Source organism: Mirounga angustirostris, unplaced genomic scaffold (genome assembly GCF_029215605.1).
Source record: "Mirounga angustirostris isolate CCGP_5_RB_7025 unplaced genomic scaffold, mMirAng1.0.hap1 SCAF_3, whole genome shotgun sequence".
Lineage (NCBI taxonomy): Eukaryota > Metazoa > Chordata > Mammalia > Carnivora > Phocidae > Mirounga > Mirounga angustirostris.
The window spans coordinates 156,995,860-157,018,494 of NW_026991711.1; the positions used below are offsets into that span (position 1 = coordinate 156,995,860).

Consider the following 22,635-nt stretch of genomic DNA (forward strand, 5'->3'; position numbering starts at 1 on the left):
AAAACAAAAAAACCCAACAGAAACAGTTCACCCATTTCTGGGTAAATAAAAATCCCTTATTCATCCTTATGCAACAGATAGTACACTGCCATTCACTGACATTTTCTGAAAATATCTAGCATTATCAGAGAACAGACTTGTTTTCAAATTTATGTGGCTTTTTAATAGACAGGATCTAATAAACAGATATGTACTGAAAAGGGAGTTCAAAGATGACGTGTCAAGGCTAGAACCTTCAGGCAAGGAGGTTTGCTTTTAAGAAAAACAAACTTAGAAATACTTTAAAGCAAAAGACAATCACAGATGTAAAAAAATGCTTTTTAATTTTTAACCAAAAGGATCATTAAATTGATATGTTTTTTTTTTTTTTTTACTGGGGTATTCATAATAATGTCAGTCAACATGTTTAAGCAACATGATTATTTAATGAAAGATGGGGGCAGTTGTAATTTGTGTGAAATTTACAATTAGAATTTAAAATTCTTTAAACTCATAAAATTATAAATTTATACTATTTCTCCAAATTGGAGGTCAGATAACTTAATTTTAATACAATTTGAAATTGAAGTACAGTTGTTTACACAACAATGAATAAAGACAAGTTTTTAAGACAGATATAAAAATGGAAATTCAAAAATAAACAGAAGAAATGTAAACAGTTATAAAATATCAATTTATAAATGCTGCTTAGAGCAAGGCTATTCCAAGTATGGTCCGTCAGCTATTAGCAACCCATCCCAAACGAAAGAAATAACTTGTGCCAGGATGAAAATCAATTATATCATTAATCAGTTGACTTTTTTTTAAACAACTTGCTTTAAAGGAAGCAATGTATTGATATACAGTCTGGCACAGGTGCCTTATCTCATTACAGACTACAGAACACACACTGCTTATATCCTTAAAGTGCCACTATAATTTTACTGCTCAGAGTTGACTGTGGAGAAAAAAATTAAAATGACAATTGTAACTGTCGTCTATACTTTATTTTTTAATCCTATCTATCCAAAAAGCAAAGTTATTAAACTTTATAAACTCATCACAATTTAACATTAATTTTCAGATGTGTTTAAGTGTTAAGACATCTGGTTCACCTCAGAGGGGCTAAAATTCCTACTTTAATGAGGTATATCACCTACTTTTGATAGATGCTTGTTTTCAATCTTGAGAGAAAAAGAATTGAGTCATTTGTTGAGTTCTCTCTAAATACTGGTTTAATTTTCACATTTCAAACAGTGAAAATATTTAAATTCACTTTTATGAAAAAACTGAATTTTTATACTGTTTGTGCAACTACTTGTTACTTTTTTACAATAAAAATTGTTAGGGAAAAAGGTATGGAAATTTACAACTTTGTGTATTCTGTTAACTAAGGGGCAGCATATGAACTATTTTAAGATTCCTCAGACTAAAAGAAAACTGGTATAAAATATTTTTTAAGAATTAGCTTATAATTTCAAATTCAAACATTTCTTTATTTTTAATTTTTACTATGGCATAATTCCTCTAGAAATTTAAAAATAAAATATGATCTTTTGTAAAAATCCTCTTCCACCAATGGCTTACCAAGCTTTACCTGCATTAGCTTAATATGGAAGGCAAATAAATGGACAATCAACAATTTAGAAAAAACTCAGTTTTAGATATACAAGAGCCCAATGTAGCTTCTGCAATGGCTAGTTTATTGAACAACAAACTACTTCTTAAAGAATTTAAATGTATATTTACATGTCCTAAGAAGAGAGCTCCTTTGGCACCTGAGTTGAACACAATATAGTAGAGCAAAGAATCTCTAAGAGAAGGTTGTCTAAAGACTATATTTTATCTATCTATACATAAATACATAGCCTATACATATACACATATGCACACACAAGTAGAAATAACTTTTCCTTTAAGAAATGCTGAAGATTTAAAAGGAAGTCGCCACTCAGCCAAATAAAGTGAACAGATGGCTATTAAAAACAGTTTTAAGTTATTTGGAATTTTACCAGATTTCAGAAAGTTAAAGGTTTAGAGTAATATATAATTCAAGGGGGGAACTCAAGAATTTTTTTTGGTCAAAATATAATTTCTTTTAATGTAGTAACATGGTAATGAGGTTACAATGATCCTAACATGAATCTTTAATAGTAACCAGGTGCAAAGTCATCAAAGATAACCAAAAAAGTAAATTTCCCTCTATTAGCAAAACAGTCATCAGCCACTCTGCTGACCTTCGAATCTTACTTAGATTGGTCCCAGCAAAAGACCATTAAAGGCCACCTGGCAGATTGCCTTCTGCTGAGCCTCGTCACTCACTGGAATTCTATAAAAGCACTTGAGAAGAGCGTGATGTCATCAGGTTTTATGATCACGTTCACCTTGCTGTCACAGACTCTGGCCCTGAGTTAATAGTCTTACTGGGCTGTGATATTTTTTTATGCACACTTTTAGAACTCTGAATGACTGGCTTATATCCTAAGACTCAGAAAACATCTAAAATTCTCTAAGTTGCCAAAATCAGGCAGCATTTTGTCCTATACTCAAATAATAAATATGTTTGGCCACCCAAAATAGAGCACATTCAGTTTTATTTAAGTCTCTTCTACTCCAGAAATTCTGGAAGATGAAAATCCTCTACACTTGTGTACCATCTAATTCTCCATCTTTCAGACCTTATTAAATCTGAAGAACGTTGAGAGAGGGCAAAAGACATTTGAGTTAAAAAATGATGCCACACTGCTCTTTTTTCTGCTCCAACTCGTATAGAGTATTCCTAATCAGGTTTCTAACTCCCTCTTTGCTCTGGTTAAAGGACCTGTCTCATATAGCAGACCATATATCCTGGAAATTGTAGGCAGTTTCAAAATATTTGTGATTGAAATATTTTCAAATGTAAAAAATCCCTTGAGCACCTATAAAATAGGACATAGTCTTCTTAAACTTGACACTATTATCCTACCAAAATTTTGTCAATAGAGGCATGGTATAAGGACTTAGCTTAGAGAACCTATTAAATTCAAATGTCTTCATTTTGTTCAGTTTATTTCAACCATAACATAACCCAAATCACTGTTTTCCTTATCTGTAAAACATTTTGAAAAACCCATCTGAACTTGAATTATTTCCCTAACATGTAAACTCACATGCACAACTTTATCTTTTGTCATATATTTAAATATTTCTTCTCTGCAGTTAGGATCTCAGAACAGGAAATGAAATTATACTGGTAGCTAGTAATGTAGCATCAAAACACTTCCCTAAACTCTCCTATGCAAAAGTGCATTTACAATATAAACAAGCCATAAATGAAGCTACAAACTACAACCTCACATTGGAGTAGATTCCAAATTCCAAATTCAGTCCAAATAACTCAAAGAGAAAAGTGCTAACACAGCAAATCTGAAACAAGTTCATGGGGATTGGGCAATGAATTATCAAAGCGAAATCTTTTAGAAACCACGCTGCTATCCTCTGGAATATTCTCTTTGTCTTCTCGATCACTACAAGTTCCATTACAAGAGGATTTAGAAGTTTTGTCTTCAGAGGACCTTAATGAATGATCTTGACTTTGAGAGGAACTGCAAGTTTCTTCAGGGTGAAATAAGCTTCCAAAGTCCCACTGCTGTAGCCAAGAATGAGACAGGCAGATTTCTGCTGTTGGTCTTTTCCTTTGAAAGAAAGCATCAAGTGAAAATTTAGAACTAAAAATCAAGCTGGAAATGCCTGCAGTTTGATATACAATAGACTTATTTTCTTAATTTATTATGAAAATAACACATACTCATAGTACAGAAGAGAATAACAATACAAAGACTGGAGTACCTAGAGTTTCTTTAATACTGACATGTGCTGGAAATTCATTTTATCATGGAGCTTATGGATGATACTATCTAGTCAAAAAGCTTGAGAACATATGTTAGCCTCACAAATAAAAATTAGTAAAATTATAAAAGCTCTTGGGTATAAAAACTCTGAAAAAAATACATATATTTTATAATCTTTATTATTATTTTGTGTTCTTAAAAGCAATACTGTTAAATCTTGAAAATAAAGTCTGCTCTTGAATGCTGTTTATCCAATATTTTGAATTTTTACATTTTGTTTTCTCTTTTGAAAATAATATGGTCAAATATCACAGTATGTCAAAAGTTAAGAAAATATCTATTTATAGTCAGAACTCCAACCTTAACACAACCACCATTTCTATTAGAACATATGCTTTCTTAGGCTTTGACTTCATTTTTTTAAAGATTTTATTTGTCAGAGATAGAACACAAGAAGGGGAAGTGGGAGGCAGAGGGAGAAGCAGGCTCCCCGCCGAGCAAGGAGCGAGATGCGGGACTCAATCCTGGATCATGACCTGCGCCAAAGGCAGACACTTAACTGACTGAGCCACCCAGGTGTCCCTTAAATTCATTTTTTATGATCATTTTAATTTCATTGTTTTCTGATTACCAAAAAATTAATGTGTTCATTTTAGAAATTATGTTCATTTTTTTATAAGAAAATGAATGTGCTCATTTTAGAAATTTTAGAATCTAAGTAAAAATGAAAATGAAAACTGCTTATAATCAGAAGTATTTTTACTACCACTACTAAATAACCATTCATGTCCAAAATATGGCCAGTGAGAATTTGTTTGGACTTGCATTAAGCCAATAGAATAATTAACAAACCTGTGAGTTCTTTTTCCTTAAACAGATAAGAAACTGAGTCCTCCAGGAGATTAAGTAATTGTCAGAGATAAAAGACCTGACAAGTAACAAAACCAGGATCCAAGCCCAAGGCACTATATCACAGCTTCTGCATTAAGTATAGCCAGGCCATTTTAAAGTAAATGGGGCTGATCTGAGTAAAGAAAAGGGAGGTCAGCTTTTCTTTTCCTGCTCTGAAGTTGCCAATGAGAAACCTGAGTCCTAAGCGATAGTTTCAAGTTCCTTTTTTTGCAGGTGGTCAAAGAGCATCTGACCCTTAAAGATCTGACAATCAGTAATTTATACTTACCACATAACTATAATTACTTGTCTATAAATTATTCATAACAAAGCCTATCATAGCCAGCCATGTGTATTGTAAACCTATTTGTAATTATTGTAGGGAATTTCAGGGTTTAGTAGCAGGTTGAGAGAGAAATAACCCAAATCTTCTCTTTAATCCAAAATTTCCTGTTGTATGTTTTATCTATTTTCTATGTTTGAAGTTACCAATTTGTTATGTAATGATCTCTTACACCACCTCTCTTCCCATTTTATCTGAAACTTGAGAGCATATTTCTAATAACTGTATACTGTTTTAGAATGTATCTTTTCTCAATAGACATATGTTATCCATTTTGTAACAGCACTTAAACAAATTAATGTTATAACTTACTCTGGATTTTTTACTAAAAGCCTCTGGATAAAGTCTGTGGCCAGCTGTGAAACTGATGAAAAAATTTCTTCTGAATAATCTACATTAACTTGAGAAATATTGAGGTATGTTTCTTGATTATCTTCTCCCACAAATGGAGATGTATGAGTTAACAACATATATGCTATTATGCCAATATTCCTGAAAAACAAATAAGGGACAAGAGGGGAACTTAAAACGCATGTTAATCTGAAAACATTTATATAAAGTAAAACTGATACTCAACATATTCTTGTCCTCAAAACTTGTACAGTTAATCTACAGACTTAAATTGCTTTTCAAACTTCCTATATTATTAAAACTAAAATAACTGTGTTATCTCAAAGTCTGTCTCACAGAAAAAGAACATGAGGGGAATGCATGTGTGTTACATAATTATAAATATAATGTATAAAATACATATCCTGATATCTATAGTCTGCCCTTCACTCAGACACCTGTTATTGAGTACACAAAGCTGCTCGAAGGGCAGCATTTCCTAAATGGTGTCAATGACACAGTAATGATCTGTGAGACATAAACAGGAGTTCTGTGCAAATAGAGTCAGCAAGTTTGGCAAAGCACAAAGTTGGGCAGGCAGATTTTTTTCATTGCAAAACTTTTCAGACTTAAATATATTAATGACAAGTCTGGTACTCAGGTGCCAGAAAAATACAACACATACAGTACATGTTTCCCACTTATTTAGCCAAGGACATTTTTCCTTGGCAAGCCAACTACAGTTACATGGAACACAGAGAATAAGTCTAAACTCTTCCACGTGGTCTGTGGAGTCAGCCCCCATTGTGGTCCCAACTAAAGTTCCAGTAGGAATTCCAGTTTTATTCCCTATGATATCTGATATTCAAAATATCATTTTGCTTGTGACAAAAACTCACAATACCCTAGAGATACCACAAATAAAACTAAACTTTTGCATGAACCTGACCTCATTTTTCTGCGTAGCAAATACCTTCCTAGTTCTTCCAGACCTAGATCAGATTCTTACATCTGGTGCTTGTCTGCTGCTTCCTCCATGCTCATTAAGTATTTTACCTTATTACAGAACACGACGGACAGTACTACAACTATTTTGGTTTTTTATTCCTTCAGGAAAGGGATTTTCCTATTTATTTCTGTACCTTTGGCTCACAGCCAAAGTATTACTTAAAAAGAATGGACAAGTAAATGTCTTCTTGTGGCATAGTAATCATACTTGAAAAAAAACCTTTTATAGAAAGCCTTATTATTTACATTTGGAATCAAAGAACCCTAGGATATATACTACCCAGCACATAATAAAAGCATTTAGGTAACTAGCAAAATCTTACCACATATCTGTTGCTGTGGTAATAGGATCATAGTTCAGGATTTCTGGAGCTGAAAGCAAAAATAAAATTCAAATTCAGTACTGACAAATTTAAAAACATGAAAATTATTTTATAATAAATTAAAACTGGTTTTAATTTTAAAGACCTAGTAACATCAAATTAATAGAAATTTAGCATAGTATTAATTACCCTGTGATTAGACATTTAAACATATCTAATGTTGAGCAAATTGTATAACCAGATGGTTCGAAAGCACAAATAATATTCTTGGAGTAACCAGTAGCTATGTAGGGTTTTTTGGGGTTTTTTTATTAAGATCAATCTTAGGAAAAATAATTATGAAGTAAAATTTTAGACACTAGAATCCTTTTAAAAATTTTAGTTTTATTACTCTATGTTAAGAGTTAGCTTGTGTTATTTTATTATACTAATTTAAGTTTTTCTTTTCAGGGTAAAGAGAATCATATGTATTTATAATAACATAATGAACAAATTATGCTTTCTAGAAGTGCTTTAAATTTTCAAGTAGATTAAATATCCCTCTTAAACTATCAAAAACCTAAATTCCTATGCAATTAGTTTCCCCCCTTTTCCTTCCCCACCAGTTTTTTAAGTGCAAAATAAATTTTCTATATTTTGTAAACATTATCACAAATTTCAAATTAGTAGAGTCCAAATTAGAATTTATGCTTGAATAATAACTTTGTTATTTCACAGCAGTTTCATAATTTCTCCAAAGAGAAATTGTTTCCTACAGCCTAATGTTTTTATTAATGAAGACTTTGAGTCATATATATTTGTCAGTTTCTGTCTGTCACACAATCTACAACCTGACACACACTTCTGTGAGCTGTGTTATCTATAATTACAATCATTTATTCTAGAACATTATAGCCCCCATTAGCATTCAAAAGTTAATAATTTGCTTTGTTTTCATTTCAGGAAATTCAGCCGTCTTGCTGAGAAGCACCTGTTCTGTTTAGTTGTATCTTTTCAATGCTCACATGGGGATATCAATATGAGCAACAACAAAAAAGCGTAAAAAGATTCTTACTATAACTTAAGATACTTCTTTTTTTTATGATTTTATTTCTTTATTTGACAGAGAGAGAGAGAGCACAAGGAGGCAGAGTGGCAGGCAGAGGGAGAGGGAGAAGCAGGCTCTCTGCTGAGCAGGGAACCCGACACAGGGCTCGATCCCAGGGTCCTGGGATCATGACCTGAGCCGAAGGCAGACACTTAACCGAATGAGCCACCTAGGCACCCCTAAAATACTTTAAACTTATGTGCTGCTTTATAGAACTTAAAATTTTTTTCATCTGCATCATCTAATTCGTTGATATAGTACAATATCCCTGTATTATCTAATCATAGGATCTTTTTGGCATCTTTTTTCTTCAAAATCCTCCTTTTACAATCCTCACATTTTTAACACAGCAGCAACGAAGAGCAAGCAGTCCTGCTAACAATTCTTGCAAAACTGAAGATAATGTATATTGTAAACAGTTTCAGAGTTGGGACCAGGACAGAAGTAGAAATGTTGGCACTCTAGCCAACAGCCAGGCTTCAAAGGCAATAATGGACCACGTGACTCTCTGTTTTCCTCTTTTTTCTCCTGTTCCCTAATTTCCCCTTTACCCATTCTTCTTTATGTACAAAGCTTTTACACACAAACATTAACTTTTGGACTTATATGACCAATGTCCTATGAATTGTTGTGAATGTCTCAATAATCCTATGTATGCTAAAGTTCACATTTAGATGTGTCATAACCAAATTTCAATGCATTAAAATACCTGAACTAAATATATCCTGGAATTACATGCTCTAAAATATAGTTTTATACAGGTATCATTTAGTTGATAAATTTCAAAATGGTTGGGGCGCCTGGGTGGCTCAGTTGGTTAAGCGACTACCTTCGGCTCAGGTCATGATCCTGGAGTCCTGGGATCGAGTCCCACATCAGGCTCCCTGCTCGGCAGGGAGTCTGCTTCTCCCTCTGACTCTCCTCCCTCTCATGCTCTCTGTCTCTCATTCTCTCTCTCGCAAATAAATAAAACCTTAAAAAAAAAAAAATTTCAAAATGGTGTAGAAAATAAAAAGAAATTCTTACCTAAGTATTCTGGCGTTCCCATGATTTCCCGAAGTTCACAAGCATTCCCTATTTTTCGAGACATTCCAAAATCTACAATTTTTATATCTCCAAGAGGGTATATGCTGCTCAATAATATATTCTGTGGCTAAATAAAGCATAATAAGAAATGGTAAGTAATATACAACAATAAAAGAATACTAGTCTCAGATTGGAGGTAAATTAAGTGTTTAGCTATTACCCATTTCATTGAGTCATTCACCAAACATCTGCTGAACTACTTATTTAGGAAATGCTTTACACTCAATGATAAATAAAGTTAAAAATATACTCAGACGATTCTTAGTTTGGACAAAAAAGTTAGATGAATATTTGGATTGATTAATTGACTATGAGATATACTCAGTAATAAAGACTATTTAATTCTGCCTATTATAAAGTTTAAGAAGCTTTTACTGTAGAGATGATATTTAAGCTGAACCTTATAGGATAAATAGGAGTATGTCAGTTAGAAAGGCACTCTAGGGAACAGCATGAAAGAAGGAATGAAGGAATAAAAAAGTATACATTTCCAGAAACAGAAAATGGTCCAGTGAGTATGATGGTTCTGGGTCTGACTGTTGCCAGGTTTTTAGCTTAGACAATAAGAGATACGGATGTATGGAAGGTTTCAGCCATTGCTTCCCAGAACTATGTGACTTTGCTTTACAAAGCAAAGGCCTGAGGTCAATTACAAAACTCCCTGCCACTGTCATAACCCATATAGCTGCCAAGGTGCTGCTCCCAAAGTCTGCGAGAAGAATCATAAATCTAGCTTTGGGAAAACCCATGCTTGTTTATTATTAAATCACAGAGAGATTAAAGAAGAGGAGGCAAGGGTAATTAGATCTATTGTCAATCACAGGCTTTAGGATATATAAAGCCAAGTTTATTTGCCATCCCTGACTGCAAATGCTGCGTGGTGTTACATAATACACATGACTAGTTTGTCCTTAGCAGGAAAAAAAACCCAACAGGAAGTTTGTGGGGGCATGATTATCCTGATATTAATGATATTGTTATTTTTCAAATATCTTATTTGTAAGGGACATGGCAGGGCTATTAGATAGTAAGTACTACCCCTCCTCCATGGGGGGAACCCACAGAGATGAACAGATTTTCTTTTTCTTTTGAAAAATGGGATAAGATAAAGAGAAAAAGTAAGTCTAGTTTGAGACATGTACATTTTAAAGTTTCTACAAGATATCCCAATGGTATCTAATCTACAGTTGGAGAAAATAATTTGGAGTTTAGGAGAGAAGCCTGGGCTATAGGTAAGAGAACTGGAAATCATCATTATTGTGAAAGTGATAGGAAAGGACAAAGGATCATGCAACAGAGAAAGTGTAGAGAAAGAGAAGAGTCCAATGTTCAAAAATGAGAGACAGAGTGATTGAAATTTTGGATGGCTGTGGAGGAAGGATACGGAGAAAGGATAATAATATAAGAGGCTAAAGTGGTATTTCAGGGCTTGAGGAGTAAGTGGCCTGAATGCTCGGGGGGGGGGGGGGGGGCGCAAAAAAAAAGAAGAACCAAAAGACTAAAAGTCTCAAGGTAAAGATGAATGAATATAATGGGAGCAAAGAAATGAGGCCTAGGAGAGGTTATCTTCAGAGATGGAGATCAGACTAAAGTATTTAGAGGTAGGACCATTTTACAAGATGAGAAAATCCAGTGTGTAAGAGTGAGATGGAGTAGAATGACTGAAGGATTAGAACATGGAGGAATGATGGTTTTTAAGAACCCAGTGATTAATTTGAGCTGCTCATACATGCGGTCTTCTCCTCTCTGCCAATACAAAATTCAGTCCCTGTAGCACACGGGTAAACAAAGACTGCACCACTGCAGTACAGAGGGGCATGATCTGACTGTTGCTTCCTACCAATACCAGCTTGCAATTATGCATCCCAAGAGCAGAAGGAACAAAGATGTTGTGTTACATAAAATCATGTTACATTACCTTTAAATCAAGGTGAACAATGTTATTCTGATGTAGATAACAAACTCCTTCAAGTATTTGTTTAATGAGTCTGATAATGTCATTTTCAGAAACCATTTCAGCCAGCTCAGGTAAACACAAGTTGAAAATTTCTCCACCTGCAGCACTGAAATGAAATTCAAATAGAAACTTGAAAAATCATTGACCTAAAAATGACAACTTTTAAATACTGTGTAACTGTTAAATAAAAGACAAAGCTATCTAAACTTTAGTCTCTCTATATCGATACATATACTTAAGAAATTGGGGGAGGGGAGGGTGAGAGAGATCTTTAAGGAAGAAAGTAAATGACAAGAATATTTCAAATTTTGAGTACCAATACTTGTATAATAAATAAAACTAAATTGCTTTACAATTCAAGAATATTATAGTCTGCTTTAACAATGCAATAAAAATAATAGCTAATACTCTGAACTCTGCTCATTTTATTCATTTATATATAGATATAAATATCATCTCTTTTGATTCTCATGACAACCATGTGGGTAGGTAGTTATTATTTCCATTTTACTGATAAAGAAACAAGTACAAAGAGGTTAAGCTACTTGTACAAGGTCACATGGTAAACGGGGAACCAGAATCTGAAGCAGTATGATATGGGTGAAAATCTGCATTCTTAACCAATATCCTGTATTGCAGCTTCACAAATCTTTTATTAATTTTTTTAAAAGAACTGAAAATCTAAAGAATGTTGACAAAGGCATAGAAAGAAGTCCCTAGGTTTGGAATCAAACAATATAAATATAAATCCCGAATCTGTTATTTACCAGCAATATAGCTTAGGATCAGTCACTTATTTGGCTTTCCCCATCTGTAAAACTGAATCAAAATCACTGAATTCAATAGATTTTTTTTTTTTTTGAGGGCTAAATCTAAAAAATGCAAAAAAAATCTAGGTGGTTATTCAATAAATTTATAAGGTATGTTTAAGAATATCCCAAGTAAAGCATATTTTATATGGTAAAGTAGGACAGTGTCTGGCATGTAGAAAGTGTTCAGTAAAAGTGTTGAATGAATGAATGAATAGGCAGTCATTCTTCAGAGTGGCTGAAACTGAAATGCAGAAGTCTCATTGGTTGTCAAGAGGAAGAAGCGTGTCATATGTATTAGGACTAGAAGAAGAAAAAATAATGATGGTAAATTTCAGTCCTACACTGAAAGTCACAGGACTGACCCTTTACATTGCAGATATAACGTATAACTAAGCCATCTCTACCAATCTGTGCCAGTTAGAGGATGCAGAGATTTGCTGCTTTGCACTTTACCATATTCCAGAGAAAACTGTGTGGGACAGCTGGTAAGGAATACTTGTGAAAACTCCAATTATACTGACACTTCAACTTCCCCTAACTCCTGAAACTCCAAGAAAATTCATAAAAAACTAATACCTGTCCCAAGGTATCACGGTAAAGACAATCTGAATATTAAAAAGTTAGTTTGCTATAAAACTTATAGAACCAAACTTGAAAATAACATATAGGAAGACAATATTAAAAATTCATGCTCACCTACAAAATAAATTAATCTTTATGAATAGTTATATATAGACTGCCCTTGGTAGTCCCTTGGTCTGCAGGTCAGATGTTTACTTGTCACAGCCCTGCTCAAGGTCTCCTGAGGGAAGAGGGACTTCCCAGGCCAGATTGCCAATGACACCCTCACTCCTTCCCTTTCTGGTTACATTTTTTAATGAAACAAATCCTCTTAAAACAGAAAGTGGTCTAAATATTCCTGCAAAGATATTGCAGATAATATTACTAATGCAATCATAAAGTAAGAAAATGAAGAGATGATGCTTTAGATTCTTAGAATGAGTCCTGTGCTCAACAAGAATTATTTGATAAGAAACTAGACAAAATAATTTGAAATATAAGAAAACTGTATAAAATATGGATTTACAACCACTATTAAGATATGAAAATCCAGGGTGTAAAAGTGAGATGGAGTAGAATGACTGAAGGACTAGAACAGGCAGGAATGATGGTTTTTAAGAAGCCAGTGACTAATTTGAGCTGCTCACAAATGCGGTCTTCTCCTCTCTGCCAATACAAAATTCAGTCCATGTAGCTCACATTCACCAAATTTAATTCAACAACCAGAACCCTCCATTAATTCAAAAATTCAAAAAATATAAGAAAACAAACTAAGAAAAAGAATGTGAAGCACTCCCTGGTGCCTAGGACATAAGAGATAAAACAGCAGTTTGCTTATAGGGGTACCTACTGAAATTCAAGACTGCCTGGGTTCCATTATGGCTCTGCTGCTAACTAGCTGCATAAATTGGGACAAAATGTTGCCTCTGTTTCCTTTACTGTAACACAATGATACATGATGAATAACAACAGCTCCTGCTTCACTGGATTGTTTTAAGAATTAAATTAGATAAACCATATAAATTATTGGACATAATAGATGTTTTAGAGATCAAAGCAGATCTATAAATATTTATCACAGTGTCTGACACATGGTAAATATTCAGTAAATATTAACTATTATAATAATGAGTCAACAAATTTTAATTCCAAGCCTAGCGAACATCTAGCTTTTCTGAATTTGGGAGCTTCTTACTGAACTCTGATTTTTAAAGGCAATTTAAAAAGTCTTTGCTAAATTAAAATTCATTTTTAGAAACATTATATTATGCATATAAAAATGCACACAACATATTCTTAAGTGAAAAAAGAGAGTTACAATAGAGTACTCCCAAACTCAAAATTTTGTTTCTAAAGGTACATAGACACAGACCAAAAAATAAGAATAATTCTAAAATATAGGAATATGCCATAAAAGTTACCACAATTTACATATGATTTCTATCTTCTACATCCTCTAAATTTAACACAATACATAGGTATTACTTTTGTAACCAGGAAAAGTATCCTAAGGGCTTTTGTCTGTTTCAATAACAAAATGAAACAATTATTATGATTGCCAGCTAATCAGATTGTCTCTTCTTTTCAGTTTGGCAAGCTGACCAATGTCTTTTGTAGGATTGCCATTTTTCCCATAAAAGAGGGATGTAGGTAGAGCTATGGGAAATGGAAAATGGGGAGCTAAGAGGAGGAAAGAACAGATAACACAAGAAGCAGACGGCAGAAGTTAGCAGAAACTAGAAGCATAAATGGAAGCAGTGAGTAGTAGACAGGCAGATGCTTTGTTAAAACAAGCCACCCAAGAGCAGTGACTAGTGAGAAGAAAAAAATGCCTCTATAGTCAGAAAGACACCTATATCATTATCATTGCGTTGGAAGGTATATTCAGGTATATCTCTTCTCTGTTAGAAGAATTTGCCCCCTGATGGGACATCAACCAACAAACTTAGAAACTTGGGAGCGTTTGCATTCATTTGCTTATGTATTTGTATATATGTTGTGTGTGTGTGTGATAATAGTACTTTAGTATAATTACACTGTCATGCAAACCTATGTGTATATACCCTCTTTCAAATGGTTCAGTACATGTGGTAAAATGTCAACAATTGGTAAATCAAACGAAAGAGTATGTCAATTGTATTGTTCTTTCACCTTCTCTGTAGATTTGAAATTTTGTAATAAAAAAGTCAAAGAAGAAAAGTATGTAGGATGGTTTGAGGAGGGGATCAGATTGGTAATTGTTTATTAGAGTAAAAGATCCCACTGTTTTGTTTTCACCATATAAAACAACTAAGCCTGTCTGACCAAATTTTTACCTTTGAGATTATCTGATGTGACAATGCCACCCCGAAAATGATAGGAACGGTAATTAAACAAAAGTTCTAGTAATAAATTTTAGTAGGTCTTAGTTGTTCTAGTAAGAAATTGTTTTAATCCATCTACACATTTATTGAGTGCTTGCTACACTTCAGCCATGAGGTACAGTCCTGCCCTTACAGAATTCAGTTTACTGGGTAGGGTGCCTGAATCAATGTTCGGAGTATGGACAAGGTCCAACCGTTAAATGTGTCAAAATGTTTTGATATATCTTGTTGCTGCTATTTAGATAAACCCCCCAAAGAAAATTTTATGAAAAGTAGTCAATGCTCCTATTTATTTACCCTCCAAAACTAGTATTCCATTACTGTGTTTGAAAAATGTTAGCTAATTTTCACATACTTCAAACATGCAGTGTCATACAAGTAGCTAATTTTTTAAAGGTTAGGTGAAGAATCCGATCAATCACAAAATGTATGAAAAATGAAGTCATGTTGGTAGTACTGTGGGTATTTCTACAATTCTAATTTATTTTGAAGGTGCTATAATATACCTTAATTGGTATGTTGGTATTATGGGAAATGTAAATAGTATTCATTTTTAAATGAACTATTGGTCAGTTTAACATTTTGCAAAATAAGCATTTTCATATTTAGAAGCTGATTCCAGGCAATCAAATTTCCTGGTACAAAAATATATTGATTTTTTATAAATATATAAATAAACCTCTTCATCCTTAAAATAACTGAATACTAAAATTAGGCTAATATACTTTTAAATTCAAAAAAGCAATGATGCAGTTTAACCACTAAAAAGGATTATTATATTTATAATGTATTTTTTCTAAAATGAATACTTAATTTCTTTAGTTTATTATGAAATAGATTTCTTTTATAAAAAACTATCAGAGCTTAAAGCATACTGAACATAAATTTAGCTAATCTCTTCCAACCATTGCAGATATTCAAACACATTTTACATACATACAATAAATGTGTCAGACTGTCACTCAATAAAAGTACTATTTTAGAGTCACATGTGAATATACTGGTTAACAAGCCAGTTGGCTTAACCATGCTCTACCCCCTCCTCATGCTTAACCTGATGAAATGTTGAATATTTGGGTGTTTTCAGCTTTTCAATGACTTGTGAGAAGAGATACATTTTATTTCTTATTGCTATAATTCCAAACAGTTTTTCACATGTTACACAATACTAAATAAATGTGTTTCTTCAAGAAACAATGTGGTAGGCAGGGGCTCCTGGGTGGCTCAGTCGTTAAGCGTCTGCCTTCGGCTCAGGTCATGATCCCAGGTCCTGGGATCAAGCCCTGCATCAGGCTCCCTGCTCCGCAGGAAGCCTGCTTCTCCCTCTCCCACTCTCCCTGCTTGTGTTCCCTCTCTCGCTGTGTCTCTCTCTGTCAAATAAATAAATAAAGTCTTTAAAAAAAAAAAACAATGTGGTAGGCATACCTTCACCTTCATGCAAATTCACCCTTCTACTCTCCATGAGTCATTTCCTTGGATGTGTTTTTCAAATAGATGGATAAAATATGTAAATGATTTCAATTCTATTTATCCATCAGATAGTTTTGCACAAAAACTCATCAACTTTCTATCCTATAAAGCAATGAAAGTTTACTTATTTTACCACATCCCCCAAATGTTGTGTTGTCATTCATTTTGTGTGTGTGTGGTTTAATTAGTTTTTGTGTGTGAAAATATTCGAATATACACTATGTCTTTCTAATATTTTATCAACAGAAATCTTTACAAGTTCTTGTCATACTTTCATCACTCCTGTTCTTGATATTTCAAGTCACCTTATCCCACCAATTAAAATAAGTACAATAAATTTACTTAAATTTATTAAAGTGTATACTTACTATTCCAGTATCAAAATGATTTCACTGGCATTTTCATAGACTTCATGAAGATTAATTACATGAGGACAAGACTTTGCCAATTCAAGTATGGCAATTTCATGTAGAATCTCTGCTCGACAATCCTGCCCTCTTCTTCTCTTTTTTAGAAATTTTGCAGCATATTCTTGGCCAGTAGATTTTGATATACACTGTCTAACCACAGCAAATTTTCCTCTGGGGGAAAAATGAGGACAATCAATTTTAATGTTTGCATAAAGAACAATATTAGTATAATACAGACACAGTTATAACTTGAACTTAAGAGTTAATCCTTTCAAACAACTATGCTATCAGGAACTTATCTATGTTCTCTTAACTGAATCAAATACTACATGTACTTTTATAAAATTTATAGTACTATCACATAAAAATGAAAATGGCAAATGTAATAACAGGATAAGACAGAATTATATTTGTTTATCACTATTAATATAATACATCATCATTGTAGGGGGAGATCTCATCTTCATACTAACTCCATGCCATACTCTTGATATAAATTTTTGGGTTTAAATATTGTAATAATCCTATATAGTAAGTGATATTCCATTTTGCAGACACCAGAGAGTATATATATCTTGGTCTATTTCCAAAGACTGTACCCTTAATAGAGTAGCACACTAACTCTCTAATCAAAATAGCTTCCTTCTAAAACAAAAAATTAAAATGAATGCAAAAATGAGTATTTGACATTTAATTTTATTAGTGTAATCACTTTGCCTTTCAACACCACTTTTGACAATCTTTGAAGTTTTCTATCATTAATTTAGCAGTTGTTTTACCAGTAAATCTCTTAATATTGCAAGCCTGTAACAGATATCAAAGGTATATGTGTCCTATGGAGAGTATCCAGAGATAACTTCACGATCAACTAAGAAAATTAATAGTTATCAACAGCTACCTATTAAGGTCATGTTTATCGTTTTAGGAATAAGTATGTGTTTAGCTCTTTCCAATAGAAGTGCTTAGCATCTCAGCCAAAACTTAAAAAGACACAGGCAAAATGTGTACTCTAAGCCTATATTTGCCTAAAATCTAGTTTCCCCAAAGACCTAAAGCTATTTTGAGTAAGACTACTTTAAGAAACTAATAAAGGCTACTGACTGCCTACCCAGAAAAATGTACACATACCCTTAAATAGAAAGCTTTACATACAATTCCAGAGGGTTTTCAGATTTCAAAGCCCATCTATAAACCTTCTAAACCTGAGTCCAAGGGATCTAAAATTAAGAACCTGTATCTTAAGGCTCAAATTACTTTATAGATACTAACAAATGAGGTATAAATAAAGGGTCTTTAGAGAAGAACTTTTGTTCCACAACTCTTCTTTCCCCAATTCGACTTCTAACACAGAATATCAGGTGCTTGGCAAGGAAAACTTGGTATTTGGGGTGGGGGTAGGGGACAAAATAAATTGCCTGATTGTATTTTACTTGCTATTCTCAAGGGTCAGGATGACAAAGATTCCTACTCTTTATTTTCCAAATTTCTTCAATATCGGTGCCAGTGAAAAGCACTGGAAACCAAGCTGAAAAAGTATAGCTAATACCAAAAAAAAAGGTGACCAAGCTATAATTTGACTCTTCTACATTTATCAAAACTACATCAACTCAATAAATTTGCATGCACAAACCTGATTCTTAGGAAGACCTTTCCTTTAAGATCTGAAATGTCTAACTTAAACTATAAGATACTTTTTCACTGTACGCAAAAGCAATGCAGATCAATGCATTTCAATGAGCACACAAAAAGGTCATCAGTCTCTACTTTGTATTCAAGCCACCCATGTTTATAGATTTTATACTGGATAAATTGAATCAGACTAAGATTAAATGATTCCTGAAAGGTCATATATGGAATCGTAGTGCCAAGAATTGAACTATGGAATGTGAATTCCTAGCTTTCTCTTCTAACCACTACAAAACAATTCCTTCCTTTAAGATAGTTTTTTTTTTTTAAGAAGTACAACTCACTTCTGCCAATTCTCACTTAGATTTAGAAGTGAAAACGTGTCTAAAACAGAAAGGAAATTTTGAGTTTTATGAAGAAATTCACCTTGTAAAACTTAGTAAACAGACACTAGTTAGCCAAGACAATTGTGCATCTGTAAAAAAAAAGTTTATACTACCAATTGTGACAATTAAATTCTGCTGTAATTTTACAATTGGCAAGCCAGAATTTTCTCAGGAACAACGAGCAAAATTAACTAGTAACACCTTTTTATCTAAATTCTTTCATGTATTCTTACAAGGCTTTCTTAAAACAAGTACAGAACTCATTAATCTAGTACAAAGGTGACCAAATGATATTGGTAATTATTTATCTGTCAGTATTTACGACTAAGTAAAAGCCCCATGAGGGCAGAGATCCTGTCTGTCCTAATTACTACAGTTATTATAAAATCTACGCTTTGGTAACACGTAACAGGAACTGAAATACCTGTTGAATGAATGCAAGAGTTATGCACCTACTACAATACCATATACTGTCTTATTTTGCGTCCTGTGCTTAAAGCATTTATATTTTTAAAGCTTTTTTAAGATTCCAATAACATTTTACATATATATTCATTTATATACTGTTAATTACCATAATTATCAGATGACTTAGGAAGAAAAAAGTATTTGTTTCCCATTCTAAAATGCTAATTGTGGTTTAGAAGTATGAAAAATAATCTTTTATACATTATGTTCCTGTATCAAATTTAACAGAAACATTTAAGAAAATTAAAAACCCTTAACAATAATACTTAATTCATACCCTAAAAATGCAAAACTGACTAGATTTCCCAGCAGTGAAAAGGTCTAGTAGTTAGTGTTCTGCATTCTAGAATAGACAATAAAATGTGAAGGGTGGGGGAGGGTAAGCCACAAAGGAAGCTACGTTTATTTCTGCATCTGCCTCACCCTTCTAACCACAAGAAGTCCTAAGGAACCTTGCCTCGGTTGGGGGAGGGGTGGAAAAAAAACTTGCCCAACATGTTAAAAAACAGGAACAATGCAAAGTTTTTTGAGAATAGTCTAAAATGAACTGTTAACTTTTACATATTTTCTTTTAGTCTGCTAAAGGAAAATAAATTCTTAAATACTAACATCTTAAAATGAATTAAAAAAAAACAGGTGATTCAGAAAAATCAACTTGATTTACAAAGAACTTTGTAATTCACCACATGGTAGAATTATGTTTACATACTTAAAATGTAAAGCCTCAGAAGAAACAATATTATGATCCTAATTTTCATTTTGCATTAGTTCTGCATATTAAAATTGGTAACAATATTGGAAGAACTTAAAGGAAGTTATTGGTCGTGAAAGATCATGATTTCAACTGATCAAGTTTTACTAATTAGAAATATCAGTATTTACCACAGGACTCATTAGCCCACATCAATTTAAAGAATAATGTTAGGTCTCTTTCCTAAAGATATTAGAAGATGGGATATTAGCAAACTGAACTTGTTTTAATCACATTCTATCGTTTTTGCTCTAAAATGTTAAAAAATATACCTGATTCAAGTTTATGCTTGTTATTTATGATAGTACCTCATTTATAAAACCATTTAGAATTACTAATAGTGTCCTCCTCAAAGTTTAAGTTCTCCAAAACTCCCAAAGGAAAAAAATATTTTATAGACTTTCAAGCCACGTGATATCCCTATTTTGCAAAGTTAATTTAATAAACGTATGTACATTTACCCATCAAAATAGTAACTTAGAAATATGGGAAAGAATACCCTTTATTGTGCATACTGTTCAAGGCTTTTCATATTCAGTTACCTGTTCAAAGCAGTTTTCAAACATTTTTTCAAATAGAAGAAACTTGGAGTCATCTTAATGAAAAGGAAACCACACAACTAAGTATATGACACAACTTTAGATCCAGAGTAAAGACAGGTCAACCGACTTCCAGTTTAATCTGTTTTTTACTAATATACTATATATGGCATATTTGACATAGCTGTTTTTAAAAAAAAAAAAAAGGAAAGAAAACTCCTAAGAGAATCTTAAGCTACCTCAATAAAGCTTTATGATAGTCTAGATGTTAAGATATTGACCAAACTGTGTCCACTCTAGGCCTTCTTATTTTAAGACTGACAATGAAAAATGCAGAGTGGTCCAGAAGAACGTAACTAGATCAAAGATGGCTGTCTGGAAATTAGGTCATAAGATGAGCATTTAAGGAAACTGGCAGTGTTTAACCATATTCAGATCTCTGAAGGATTTATTATATTTATTATAATAATATTACATGCAGCTACAAAAGAAGAACTATGTCTATTGGGTAGATGTTAGCAGAACAGAGAACCTTCTGTGCCTAAGAGGCACCCACAAAATGGAACAGACACATTTTGAGGTAAATGAGTTCCCCATCGCTGCAGCATTCAAATTGAAGCTAGATAAACAGCTTGTCAGGAAAATTATTGGAAAGACTGTTGCATAAAGAATTATATTAGAAGACCGCTGACCACCGAAATCCTTCCAGTGCAAAGATTCTATAACTATTCCATGTGAGATATAAGCAACTAAAAGAAACTGACTCCTGTTATGATGCAAAGAGAAATAATTACAGGGGCGCCTGGGTGGCTCAGTCGTTAAGCGTCTGCCTTCGGCTCAGGTCATGATCCCAGGGTCCTGGGATCGAGTCCCACATCGGGCTCCCTGCTCAGCGGGAAGCCTGCTTCTCCCTCTCCCACTACCCCTGCTTGTGTTCCCTCTCTCGCTGTCTCTCTCTCTGCCAAAATAAATAAATAAAATCTTTAAAAAAAAAAAAAAAAGAAATAATTACAGATTTAGAATTAAACAATTCTTAGAAACATTCTGGAGGGCTTGAAAAACTGTATCTTTCAATACACCATTAAAACACCAGATATTTTGCACATAAAATTAAATAAATAAATATGCCAGGAATTATGAAAAATGCTTTCATATTTAGTTCTTAGTCTAATGAAGTATATATTATCACCCTTATTTGCAAATGAAAGGCTGCATCCAACATCTAACAAGTCTAGGACTTGTTGTTACCTTTCATGTAAAAGATCACCAAAAACAGAATTCTTTTCATGGTTCAGTCAACTTTTATTTTCACACTGAGATTTTTAAATAAAAATCAATCATACTATCTTACCATACATCTATCAGTACAAACACGGACTTGGTAAACCATTTCAAGATAAGCAAACATCTGCCTCCAGAACTAAAATCAAACTAAAGATAAACAGATCACCATCTTTCAACTCTTTGTTAAACATCATTTAAGTTCAAAGATGCTGAACATATAATAAATAACTTAGCATTTTTTTACAACTTCCATATATATTTAAATGGTAGTGCTAAATGGTCTTATAATGTCAGGTCACCCCTTGGCCTTAACACTCTGGTTAGGCCAAAACAGATCAGTATTAGTGTAAGTACAGGGTTTTACTTACAGAACATGCATTCTTCATCATACAGAATTGTATTATCAAATATGAGTTAATTCTTTTTGTTTAATTTAGGAAAAAAGAGGAGGAGACGCTCTATTTTTTTAGCCCAGCACAATATCCTAGGAATTTAAAAAACTTTTAACAAAAATTGATAGCATTCTACTAAATACTTCACAAATATTAACTAATTTAATCCTCATAACAACCATAGAAGGTAGATACAATTATCTTCATCCCCACTTCTCAGATGAGGAATTTATAGTACTAAGAGGTACAGAAATTTAATTGAGGTCACAAAGTTTGGAAATGGCAGAGCCCTAAGCTTCCTATTGCCATGCACAGCCTCAAAGAAGAACCCTGACCTCCTATTGGGGCTCTGAATCTAGGTGGGATATATCATATAAGCTCACTAATTTTCTACAGATTTGATTTCCAAGTCAGTTAAGACTACACCCTTATAATAATAGCAGAGATGATGATTTTCTTTCTAATCATTTTTTAAAATGATCAAGTGAATTTTATAGAACTATAGACCCAGAAATCCAAAATACGAATTTAAACAGCAAATACATTATAAAATTTCCTTACCTTCCCAGCTCTTTAGATGTAAGTGTATAAAAATTATTAAAGTTTTCCATTTTCATTGGAGTTTGAGGAGTTGTAGTTATCAAGCCTGAAATACTTCGGCAATCAAATCTTCTCCTCAACATGTTAGATGACTCCCAGATATGCTTCTTTAGTCACTTATTTTTACCTATTTAAAAAA

The 22,635-nt window shown here is 33.1% G+C and overlaps 1 protein-coding gene across 2 annotated transcripts in view; it reads right to left on the bottom strand.

The window, feature by feature from the left end:
- Positions 1 to 405: 405 nt before the first annotated feature.
- Positions 406 to 22,635, bottom strand: part of STK17B (serine/threonine kinase 17b) — a 31,380-nt gene continuing 9,150 nt past the window's right edge. For both annotated transcript variants that reach the window (XM_045868318.3, XM_064586844.1), the window contains exons 2-8: positions 22,458 to 22,623; positions 16,409 to 16,621; positions 10,796 to 10,940; positions 8,818 to 8,944; positions 6,705 to 6,753; positions 5,356 to 5,535; positions 406 to 3,653 (exon numbers count right to left, since the gene is read on the bottom strand). In XM_045868318.3, coding sequence (XP_045724274.1) covers positions 3,371 to 3,653; positions 5,356 to 5,535; positions 6,705 to 6,753; positions 8,818 to 8,944; positions 10,796 to 10,940; positions 16,409 to 16,621; positions 22,458 to 22,579 — 1,119 coding nt within the window. In that variant the 5' untranslated portion in view covers positions 22,580 to 22,623 and the 3' untranslated portion in view covers positions 406 to 3,370. The remainder of the gene's footprint in view (positions 3,654 to 5,355; positions 5,536 to 6,704; positions 6,754 to 8,817; positions 8,945 to 10,795; positions 10,941 to 16,408; positions 16,622 to 22,457; positions 22,624 to 22,635) is intronic.